The sequence below is a fragment of the Trachinotus anak genome, unplaced genomic scaffold (assembly GCF_046630095.1).
Source record: "Trachinotus anak isolate AG129_WGS33_773 ecotype Australia unplaced genomic scaffold, CSIRO_AGI_Tana_v1 ptg000023l, whole genome shotgun sequence".
NCBI lineage: Eukaryota > Metazoa > Chordata > Actinopteri > Carangiformes > Carangidae > Trachinotus > Trachinotus anak.
The window spans coordinates 4,963,541-4,975,691 of record NW_027273874.1 but is presented as its reverse complement, the minus strand read 5'-3'; the positions used below and the strand labels follow the sequence as shown (position 1 = coordinate 4,975,691).

The 12,151-nt window shown below is 39.2% G+C and overlaps 1 protein-coding gene across 1 annotated transcript; it reads right to left on the bottom strand.

Moving 5' to 3' along the window:
* Positions 1-2,333: 2,333 nt before the first annotated feature.
* On the bottom strand, positions 2,334-11,870 carry apold1b (apolipoprotein L domain containing 1b). Its single transcript, XM_071459469.1, has 23 exons — positions 11,527-11,870; positions 10,768-10,840; positions 10,617-10,682; positions 10,494-10,538; positions 10,252-10,308; positions 10,106-10,171; positions 9,782-9,841; positions 9,628-9,687; positions 9,189-9,248; positions 8,854-8,925; positions 8,652-8,714; positions 8,461-8,538; positions 7,572-7,631; positions 7,356-7,421; positions 6,940-7,011; positions 6,304-6,381; positions 6,051-6,104; positions 5,855-5,896; positions 4,339-4,416; positions 4,198-4,237; positions 4,057-4,102; positions 3,463-3,877; positions 2,334-3,075 (listed from the first exon to the last, which is right to left on the bottom strand). The coding sequence occupies exons 2-23, from the start codon at positions 10,837-10,839 to the stop codon at positions 2,593-2,595; spliced, it is 2,133 nt and encodes a 710-aa protein (XP_071315570.1). The 5' UTR covers position 10,840; positions 11,527-11,870; the 3' UTR covers positions 2,334-2,592.
* Positions 11,871-12,151: the final 281 nt, after the last annotated feature.

The following is a 12,151-nucleotide window of genomic DNA, read 5'->3' as shown; positions in this document are numbered from 1 at the left end:
TCAGGATGATTCACAGATGAGGCAGTGGCCAAATTATTAAAGAAAGAAAGAAAGAAAAAGACTCACAAAAACGTACTTTGTAGTTATCGTTGTGATACTTCATACACTCAGCCCATCACCCCTTCAAATGAATGAGTCCAAGATGATAGAAGTTGATGATAAAAGTTTTTTCATCAGACCTCAGACAACCTTGCTTCATTTTCTGCATGCCTTTTGGCAAACAGTGTCATGGTGCCGTCAGTTTTTTCAACTGGCCTGAAGATGTTAGATAAGAGATGTTGTTGTATAACAGCAGATATAAGGAAATTTTAACTGTTAATACACAGCATTTCTCAACAGTTACCACTTCTCCTATGAAGACATAGTTTATATCTTTTTTTTTCATAGTTAATATCAATACATCTGTGCTGTACATAATCTGTTATATTATACACATGTCCACAGAAGGAATTATAGGTATTGAAAAATACGTTAATAAACACTTATATCAGCTTACAACTACAAATTAGTGTTATAAGCTGTTAATCAAATGCCTACATATTGGTTATAAATGCTAAATATGGGGACTTAAGTAAAGTATTGTATTTGATGTAGGAATATCTTCCTATTTTTTATCTTTCTACTACAAAATTTGCTACGTTGTTCAGACATTACAGAAACTGTATATGTACAGTAGCTGAAGGAATTTCTTGATGATATTCCTGCTCTTTAATTTTCAGAAACAATATATTTGCTCTCATTATGTACACATTCATAAGGCTACCCTTGTGACTCTCTGGTAGAAATTCTTTACCAGTCAGTATATATTATTCCAACATTTACACAAGGTTAATACCCAACAAGCTATTCTGTTCTCATTGCTGGACAAAATTCTATTATTAGTCGTAATCCGACATGGTTCAAGAAGTGTGAGGGCCGTGAAGTCACACTGCTTTTTATAGCGCAAGATGTGGAAACAGCCTCAGAAAGCTTGTGATGTAAAATGGTTGATGTAGTGGATGGCCTACGTGTGATATTTGAAAGACTTTATTATGTCACTGACAAGGCCAAGTCAAGCTTAGTTATGACACAGCAGCCAAAATGTGACCAAAGTGAGTGACTGGACTGGAGCTAGTGAAGGAATGTCAAAGAGTGTTGTAGCGAGTACCCATTAACATATAACCATCAGTCCAACTATTAGAGATGAATTACAAAATGCAGTTAAGAACATAGGCCATTAAACTAAAACTGAAATTATGAAGACAAGATAATCACTGAGATGAGATGACATGAGATCAATGTACAATCTCATTCCGTCTCATCATTAAACACGTTTAAACCACTCATCCTTTTCTGACTACTGCGTAAAAAGGCTAAGTTGAGTGATTGCTATCGAGGGAAGATATTAGCCAAAGTCATGTGTTGCAAGACACAGGACATGTTTTTTATACTTTTTTTTTTTTCCATAATAGCGCATCTATATTTTCTGTTCTGTTTAACATGATTTTGGATCTTTGGATTATGTCTGGAGTCATGGTCTAAGTTGGTACTGGCTTCAAAACCTACTTTCTGCCTCCACTACCCTCTACCAGCGAAACCTTCCAAAAATCTCGGGCCAGTTTTGACACCCAGAATCCTATATATTGCTTATATATGGTTGGTCTCTTAATAATAATCAACCTGTCTCTAACCTTCCTTTCCTTTCTAAAGTACTTGAAATAGTTCTTGTAGCAGCCTTTATTCCATATATCTGCTCTTGCCAGATTGGTAAATCATCTGTTTACTATGGATATGTGGCATGGGAAGGGTTAAGGGTATTGTAAAACAGTCAACAGCTCCTTAGGTCATCCCATCTTTTGTTGGGATTGCTCAACCTTTGGGTTTTTTTTTTCCTCCAGCCTGCCCGTCAGTGGAATGATGATTTGTGTTGTTTTTAGGGACTTCCTTATGCAAAAGACGCACATGAACACTGCTTAAAATAGTGGTTTGCTTGTTTCTGTTTTCTTTTTATAAAGGTACTTTCTTTTTTGGGCTAGCTGTCACTGGTCTGATGTTTAATAAGTGTGTATGTAATTAATTTGATCTGAAATTGTGGATGGCCAAGATGTGATTAACACACAGGAATTAATGAAAAGGGGCAGGCAGACACGCAGGATTGTCTTTCAACATTGTTGTCTACCATGCACTTATCACTCCCTGAGCACTCGATGATCATGTGTCATCCACCTCTGAATCTTTTGCTCCAAAAATAAACAAAAAGGAAAAAACAAAAAGGCTTTCTTCCTTCTGCTGATGTATTGCGTTGCTAACTTTCACAACTGAGTCAAGTAGTGTGAAACAAAGGGACAAAGAAATGAGCAGGAAACAATTTTATTGCAAAGAAACTAATGTTAAACAAATCACATTGACAATGTGGTAACCTCTGATTTAATAGATAAAATTACTACTTTAAATAATATAAATACTTACAATATTACTTAAAAACAAAGTACTAATTAAGTCATTGTAAAAACACCATTTCTGCTGAAACTAAATTTACATTGACACAAACTGTTTTCTTGGGGTTTGTGGTGTTAAGATTAAGACAGTGGATTTTTTTTAACCACTGTTCCTTCATTCTTCAAGCTCCACAAGTTTCTTCAGATCTGACTTCCACTTCTCTTCATCCTCTTCTTCCTCCTCTACCTCCACCTCTATCCCATCCATGGTTTTCTGCAGCTGTTCCTTGATGCGGTTCAGCTCCAGCAGCCCGTCCTGCAGGTCCTTACATACTTCTCGGATTTTAGCGGCAAATTCCGTCTTGGCGCCCTTTTTCAACTCCATGGAGTCCTTCGCCAGGAAGAAGACATCCAGTGCGAGGAAGAGACCTGACATAACTCCAGTGGTGACGCTCATCACCTGGGCGGCTTTAGCAGCGCCACCCGCGACACTCAGGACCTGAACAGTATTAATCAGGCTCTCTGTGTTGATCACTAAAGCCTTGCCGGCCCGGCCGCCCTCCTTCATCACATGTTTGACATTCTGGTTTAGGTGCTTCTTTGAGATGCTTTCAGCGTACTTCTCAAAGTTCCACTCCTCAAGTGTCTCCATACCGTCCTGTCAGGTAGATAAAGGATGGCAGATTTTACATTAAGGTTGAAATCCATATATTTCTGAAATCCAATTTTTTCCCAAATTAAAACTGCAGAAAGGTGGTTTTAGTTTAGCATTCATGCTTAAGTATGCAGATTATTAATTCAAAGTGCTGCTCCAGATATTCACTGGCATGAAAACCTTCTTATAAACTGCTGGTTCATGAGTGGAAAACCAAGAATCCAGTATAGAGTTTAGAAGGAAATGCCAAAATAAATTGTCATTTGCAGCTCTCCACACACACATTTTAAACATGAGACATGTATGATTTCTCATACACTGAGATAAGAACAACATGAGTAAACTGATCGCGAGTTCATGTCTTAGTGGTATATTTTTCAAGCTCCTCACCTGCAAAAACTCCAGGCACTCCTTGATGTCCTTCATCTCCTCCTCGTAGTCCTGGATCATCTTCTCCACCTTCTTGCGGTCTGTCTTTGAATGGACTGTGTCTGTGATGTTGGCGGAGGCAGACGCCACCCCACCTGCTGTAGCTATACCGATGCCTACAGCTGTGACGATGAGGGAGGTTCCCGCTGTGAAGGGCGCCAGAATGAGGCCGGTGATAGTAGTGACAGACCCCGCTACACTGGCCATCCCCCCGCCGACGCTGGCCGTGACCGTTTTCTTATGGAAGCTGTCGGCTGAATCAGCCAAAGCCAGGAGCTCCAGGATGCGTTGCTGGAGTGAGGCACCGCGCTGGTTGAAAAAGCGAACAAAAAGACGAGCCGCCATGAAGACACGATCAGCTGCCTGTTCCACCACTCTGAGACAAGGAAACAAGGAAAATATGTCACAACATTTCAATGTAGTATTTTGATACAGCTGAAAAAGTTTTGTTTTTGGAAATGACGTTTTTTTCCCCCGATATTAGGGGCCACATTAAAGCCTTAGAATAAATTTACTCTACAAGTTAATTGATAACTTCACTAAATATTTACTTACTCTTCAGCTTCTTCATTCTGGTTTGCCTCATTCCACTCATCCCATCCTAACACACAGGAAACAAACAATTACAACTACAAGTTTCAGCTGCAAAAAACAGGATGGCCAATCAACCAACAAAACACATCATATTGAGCATACCTTCTACTGTTCTCCACCACGCCAAAAGGCCTTCTTCATCCTGGAAATGAAGAATTGGAATAATTCTGTATGTATGGGGAAATTAAATTACACACCAAGCATCATGTAATGCAATATTGTAAATCAAAAAAATGAGCATACGTCTAGAGGGTCCAGGACTGTTCCTTCACTGGGCACTGGTACTTCAGCCATCTGGAGTGTCTGAACTTCAACAGCCTCCTACAACAGAGATGTGCCACATACTTTTCAGGATTCATTTTCTAAAGAGCTGTAAAAGAGTTACTAGTCTGAAAATCCTGTCCCACTGCAATATAATGGTTGAAGCTTTCCACCTTGTTGCATCTTGTGTCCAAAGTTCAGAAATGTTTTTTGCATCAGTTCTTTTCTGCTATAACACCTTAGCAAAGTATACACCTAATTGGCTATCAACAGGCAATATAAAAAATTTACTTTGCTGTTATCTTGGCCCAAATGATCCTGTATGCAACAAGGATTTTTTTTGATTTGCCAGAAAATATGAAAAAAAAAGAAGAAAAAAAAAGAAAAAAAAGGGGGGGATTTGTCATCTTCTATAGGGATAACTTGGGTGAAATGCCCCGTGTTTAGTCTACAGCAGGCTCCTAAGGCTTGTCCTAATTGTGATACAGTTTATTGTTATAACTGTAGACATTTAGATTACAGAGGGAAAAAAAAATAAATCAACATCCAAGAACAGGGTGTGACATACACAGTCAAGTTCCAGCATGAAGCTACTCCAGACAGGCTACTGGCAGAGAGGCAACAGAAGGATATACCTGACCACACCCCCAAACTGTTCCAGCCTGAATCAGGAATCGAGCCCCATTCCTTTTTTAAAATGCACCTACACTTTTGTCTGTATCAAGTTGAATGTGGGATACATTGGCCATAGCAGGTACATTATTGCGATGTACATTTAATTTTCCCCTGCACTTAATTACTTAAATCACTTCATTACCATTTGTTCTGGTAAGTAAGTAGGTAGTTGTCATGTGATGCACCTGCCAACAGGAAGAAGATAGAAGATAGATGTGGGGAAATCGGCAAGAAAAATCACCTGGGAAGTTGCAGGCTGATTGTTATGGTGAGGTTAACACAGGACAAAGTTGTGGGGGGAAAAAAGAAAAAAAAAAATCATAGACCAGAATTCTGACATTTTATATATTCCAATAAAATAATTTCATTGGACTAGGTATGATATGCGCAAACAAAGGGCTATGCTCTAACCACACACCCTTATTTAAATTTGATATTTCCCTATCAAGTTTATTTATTTTCTCAGCTTTATATTTTATTTACACAGTTAGATAATACCATTGTGCAAACAGATTTTCATGTGAGACTGTGTGTTTGATGAGCACCAAATATAATCTCCACTGTGGGGAGAAACAACAATACTGCTGTTTTCACTTTCTGCCTTCAGTTCATTTTCTATACCTCACCTCTATTTTCTTCATTGAATTTGGCTCTGCACTGAATACTGCTCTGAATATTATGTTTATTATTTTTTGGTTTATTTTATATCCTTTTATTCTACTTAAATAAAAAATGTAATTCACCATCATGCCTTAATGTACAGCACTTTGTATGGCCTGTGTTTAAAAGGTATTGGACAGATAAAGCTACTTTTCCTACTAACCTCAGGTAAAGCCTGAATGTCAGATGATGCTGTCGCAGAGTCCTGTGGAACCACAAATAAATAGGAAACATAACATTACTGAAACACACAACCATGTAAAAATAATGACTGAAATGCAGGACAGAGTATCTTCCTTCCAGTGCAGAAAATGTCATTTATGTTTTTAAACTCCAAGCAGTACCACTTGGTAAAGTACCTTTGTTCCGGAGCCAAACAATGCACTGGGCAGAATCCTCTTTATTCTGAAAGTCTGGGGAAGAAATAAAGAACTAAAATATGATTCTCACATCTTTACAGCTCCTCACAGTAAATGAGCAGTAAGTGCTTGACACACTATTAGGATTCACTGAACTGTCAAGTAGTACTGTACATGTAGATAAGTTGGTAGTAGTTTCACATACTTGATTAACTGCTTTGAGACATGACCTCATCCCATGTCACATACATACCATAGTTCGTTTCTTTGGCACCTCCACAGGCTGATTTTTCACCTCACAGCTGGTGTCACCATCAGTGTACCAGATAGACTGGAGAGATTGTGGGGTTAGTTCTCTTACCATAGTTTGACATACAGCGGGCTCACAAATAGTGCCTTCAAAAATGCTTCAAACAAAGCGTCAGACAAGGTCACAGTCATGCATCTGTAAGGGCAAACTGAGCCAAATGCAGAGACAAGAATATAGGTGTAGATATTCATAATTACTGGGCAAAAGATTTATTAGATGCTTGACAGACTGTTGCGTTTTCTGGAACACACAATGAACAACCACTTTTATTGTCTTGTGGTTAGTTTGCACATTCCACACCTTGCCAGATGCTTTGCATTCTTCTGGCTCGACATTGTTATCTTTACCTCCGAGTATCATCATCCCTTCGCGCAGCAGTAAAATCAAAAGCAAAATGAATAAAAAGTCAGTCACTGTTAATAGCTGTCATTAAGATGTACCAGTTGGACACCACATCTGGTTTATTGGATTTATGGCAAATAGATTTGCCAATGTTCACTTAAGAATATGTAAAGAAAAAGTGATAAACGGAATCTGAAAGACATGCAAGACTATCAAGAGATGTACATAACGTCTCACATGTCTCTCTATGGTGCTGTCATCCAAGCTTTCAGAACTGGAGGAGTCCTCACGCTGGATAGCTTGGTTTTCCTGATAAGAAATAAGGAACAGGTAGGAGAAAAACTGAAGAGCAGCAGAAGAGAAAGCAAGTTTAGGTAACAACATCCGATGAGCAAAGAATGATAAACACCTACTCAAACAGATGTTATCAGTTCCTTAGGCATCTTTTAGCCATTATAAACAGGGCGCTGGAGTTACTAACACTAGTTGAACCGACAAACAATTTCGATCAAAATGATCTATGATTAACGCAATAACAAACACCATGCATCTGGCCTGGGTCCTCTCTTACATCATTTTAGCTCATTATAAACTGAAACAAACATCTCTAACCCCCACCAAAAAAAAAAAACCCACTGTAACCTAACCCTTACCCGCATCTTGGCTGAGGAGGCTTTAGTGGGAACCACAGAGTCTGTCTGGCATTCATCTGCTGGCATCTGTATCACAAGGAAATACTGGGTTACACATAAGCATAGAGCTTACTGCCTAAACCGTCTCCCTTAAGTCAGGCTTTTCTAACCTAACTTAACATGCAATTAGAAAATCTCAAGTTAACATCGGTAAGAAGTGCATTTTTTGTACAGTACCTGTGTGTAAGACTTAAAAGGGTTCACTTTCTGCATCACCCCTTTGAACATCCCGGGGTTCTAAAATAAAGAAGTTAAACACAGGAAAAAGGTGAAGTACATACATGTATTCATCACGTTCTGTTATCGATGAGGTGGAGAAACAGTAACAATCCCACAATGCAATATTTTCATAATTGGGAAAAAATTACTGTTGCATGACTCAACATCTGACACAAAATGGTGATGATAAGTAAGTGTCTGAAAGTTAACTACTGGAGTAAACTACTGAGTATTGAGTACCCATTATATGGGAAATAGTGAATAAATGAGAGATGGACTGATTTTAGACACAGCCAAAGTTAGGATCACTCAAAATCTTTTCTTTGGTGCCACCTGGTGGTAGCAGGGAGAATCGCAGCGGTGAAAAATTACTAAGAACTAAAGGAAGACTGGTTTAGCAAATACTACGTCAAAACATCCCATGACTTCCTGAATCAGCATCACAAAACATGACAACCTTTTTAGGAAGTAAATGTTCACCCCTGTCATCTCTCACCTTCGCACTTTCAGTATAACTAATTGTATCGCTATGTCACATAAGGTATGAGATGAGAATATAATAATATAGTATTTATGCTTACAACTCTTTTTTAAAGTCTTTTTTTTATACTTGTTTGCCTTTATTCTAATGACAGTGCCAGAGTGACAGAGAGAGATGGTGGCATGCAAGCAAAGGGCCACATGAAGGACTTGAACCCAGGCCAGTGTGGTAAGGGCAGGTCACCGGAGTGAGTCACCAGGTGAGTCACCGGAGTATCCCTGTTGGGACTCACTTTTATGGTGCCCAACACCTACATGTTCAGCTGGTATCTGCTTTTTGACAAAATGCTTAATTGCACAGAAATACCTGCTTCTCTGGCAAGTTGTTATTGTCTGCTAAGCTTCCACTGCTGGAGGAAAGGTCGCTGTGTAGAGGTTGGGTGTCCTTGAAAGACCACACGCGAGAAAGGAAAAAAAACCAAATTGAGAGATGTGAAGATGTACGGAGAGATTTATCAGTTGAATTGAAGTCATCTTCATCAGTATTACAACAGTTACCTTTGGCTGTGAAGATCTGAATGGGTTCACTTTCTGCATCATTCCCGAAATCATTCCTGGATTCTAAATAATAAATCAATTGGACAATTGAAGTCTACGCAACTTGAATAAATCCCGATACCATATGGTATCAAGCCGCAAATGAGCAAATTTCAGTGTGTCTTTTAGATCTGTGGATTATGCAGAACAAGACGCAATGTACCTGTTTGGCCTGAAGTTCTTTTCCAGTCTCTTGTGGATCTGCACAATCATCTTGAGGATCACTCTTTGGCACCTACAGCCGAGACAGAAAAGTCGTGAGAGGAAAAATAAATGCAAGATGCTCAAAATAAAAACGGCCTCATTTTTTGCAGTAATGTGTGACCTTTAATCCCTTAAAATCACGATGTCTCTCTGACTGGTCTTCTTGTTTTTACCACTATGAAAACCTGTCTTTAGAAAAAATTCCATCCCAGGGAAGAAAGAATTAAAAATGCACAAAGAAAATGCAAGTACTAGTTCATTGGTCATCTTATGTTAAATGTATAGAGGCAGTACCTGTGTGGAGGACTTGAACGGGTTGACTTTCTGCATTACTCCTTTCAACATACCAGGGTTCTGAAACACAACAACACAAGGTCATCCTGTGCACCACCAGGTAAAATATATTGGTGTGTATAGAATGAAAATCAAAAGAGCCTATTACTGGAGACTTTCTACTCCCAATCTCATCCAGCTCATCTCTCACTGCTGATGTGTTTTTGAATTTGCATTGTCCTGTGACTGTTTAATCCTAAAATGTCTAACAAAATACTCTGATCTCCAATTGTTCCCTACTTATGGGATACAGTCAATATCTGTGTAAAATATAAAACGGTTTCAAATTAAGAGTTGAATCACCTGGAGAGGGTTCTAACTTTTATTAAGTGAGTCTAAATACATGAAGGCGACACTGGATAAGGGAGATTGTCATCTCAAATCATCACCTTTCACCCACCTGATTTGAGTCTGAAACCCGTCCCTGTTCCAGTGACTCTGAAGATGGAGCCTTAGAAACCTGTGTTAGAAAAACCAGCTGAGTAGATACCCTATTGTCTCGCGCAGAAAATCTCATAATAACCATTGTAACGTGCAGACAATGATCTGGTTACCTGGGAGGTAGATTTGAATGGGTTGACCTTCTGCATGACCCCCTTCAGCATACCAGGGTTCTGAAATACAAGTTTTGTAAAGACCAACTTACAATAGCGTTACGTTTTTGATTTCTATTTTCTATTGTGTGAAACTTTGTAAAGAGGTATCCGGATTTGATGTCAATGAGTTGGTCTTCCTGTTAAAAACTCACTAGTTAAGCCCTTGGTGGATAATGGTAGACAAGAAAAAACCTTTTTAAACAATTTCTTTCCGCAACAGTGCCAGTCAACTGCAGTAAAGCGCAGGTTTTACTCTGCAAGTTATATTTGAGTTCCTCTCACCTGTGTGGAGTCTGTTCCCTGTTCTAGTGACTCCGAAGAGGGAGCTTTGCTGACTGTGGAGGGAACCTAAATAAAGTACAAACGTTGAACCACATGATTTCACATCAAGAACTCAAGTGTTACTCAAAAACTCAAAATGTTTTTACCTGTGTGGTAGACTTGAAGGGATTGACCTTCTGCATAACTCCCATCACACCAGTCCTCTGAGGTTTGTGACAAAATATACATTAACCACACCAGACTCATTGAATATGTCCAAATGGCTTTTTTGTGGATAAACACCATTAATGAACCATGGAAATTCCATATGTAAGAATTTGTGGGGGAAAAAAAAAAAAAAAAAAAAAAAATTAGGTCAGGTGGTTACAAAGTCATGACTTGTTCTCACCTTGGTCTTTGGGTTAACCTCGTTTGTGACCTCATTGTTGTTATCCTGAAAGAAATAATTGCAGTCAAAAATGCGAAGAGACTGGCTTGTTGCTGTATTTTACTTTCAAGTGTGAACATTTACTTGTGAGGCTGTGGTAAATTCTGCATCCTGTCTGTTCAGGCTGTGTGTGATGGGATTGTCCAGATCCTATTGATGAATAATGGCCTCAATTAATGGCAGACGCACAAACAAAATATCCCACTAACTTTCACCACTCTCATAATTTACATACCTCCTTGCTGGGTCTTGGTGGGACCACTGGCGTTTGGACTGGAGAGCCTTTATCTCTTCTGAACATGTTCATGCTGAAATACACGTGTTTTAAAATATCAGGGGTGAAGAGAATAGAAACATGGCTCTAAATGAATATAAACTGACAGTCACAGAGGAAATGGTGTGTGGTTCAGCATAATAGTGATTTAAAGTGGTCAAAAAACTGTTCACTGTTCTCTGGATAGAGCCACACTCCAAACTACGTTCAAAATTTCACAGTTTTAAGGTACTACGTGCAACGGTACATTTGGAGAGGGAGTCGTTAAGTATGTTTTGTGCTTATGTGAGAACAAAGTTTTACTGAAAAATCGGTTTAAATCGCATCCATCATACAGCAATTTTTTAAGTAATATTTACATTTTATATGTCGCATCACTTACTACGCCGACCGACTGGGCGCTTCAATGTGAAATCAGAGCTAGCTAGTAATAGAAGTTAAAAGGAGGTTTTTAGTAAAGACAAATTAGACGAATTGAATTATGGGTCCAGCTGAGCGGTAACACGTTTTCACGTCGCTTTCTGCAACGTGTGAATCCGCAGAGGGCAACAAATCTTTAAATTGGAAGAAATCTGAACACAATCCGGATGGTGTTGCTCTCACTCCCAAACAGCGTCACACTTAGTGCTGAACTGTACCGTATACTGTGCTCGACACAACAGAGGAATGCTTGACAACACAACCGCCAGCACCACACAATGAAATGAGCAGGCTGCCTACCTCAGTGTCGAGTCAGAGAAACAAAATAACAAAAACAAAAAAAAAAAAAACCCCAACACCGGGTTGCAAAGCAACGACAGAAGAGTGAAGGAGTTGTAAAAGATGTAGGCTACGGCTCAGCCCTTCACTTCCCCTTTAAAACACAGAGCCGTCTAACCGGTTGGGCAAAAACTGAGGCGGACCCCAGCAGAGGTGGATTACAGAGTCGGATACAATGTGACTCCTGTTTGCTCTAATTTCAGGGAGAGTTTAAAGGACGAACAATGACCGGCCTGAGGGCAGCGAAGGACGAGCGCTCCACACACACACACACCCACTACGCTGAGGATAGTTCAGGAAAATACCGCCCTGCGTCAGATCACCTGTGTCACCTGTATTGGGGCGTGGCCTCTTATGGGTGCCATTGTACCTTTTATTTGTCTAATATCTTTTTATTCCCTTTTTAAACTACTTATGTTTTTTTTTTTTTTTTTTAAATACTGTGGCTATGCTCAGTTTCAAACTTCTCACTTAATCTATTCACTGCCAACCCAACAATGTATTTAAGAATTGTATATTGATAAACTTTTCACAGAATTCTGAGATAGTGATCTCGTTCATTCTTAAAAAAACAGACTAAGATGAA

What these genes read in the sequence shown, in the direction of transcription:
- apold1b (XM_071459469.1), bottom strand. Translation starts at nt 10,839, where the DNA reads ATGAACATGTTCAGAAGAGATAAAGGCTCTCCAGTCCAAACGCCAGTG. An exon ending in GGGTTTCAGACTCAAATCAG is followed by an intron (nt 9,249 to 9,627) that starts GTGGGTGAAAGG and finishes GTTGTGTTTCAG; the next exon opens with AACCCTGGTATGTTGAAAGG. An exon ending in ACAGCACCATAGAGAGACAT is followed by an intron (nt 6,382 to 6,939) that starts GTGAGACGTTAT and finishes CAATCTCTCCAG; the next exon opens with TCTATCTGGTACACTGATGG.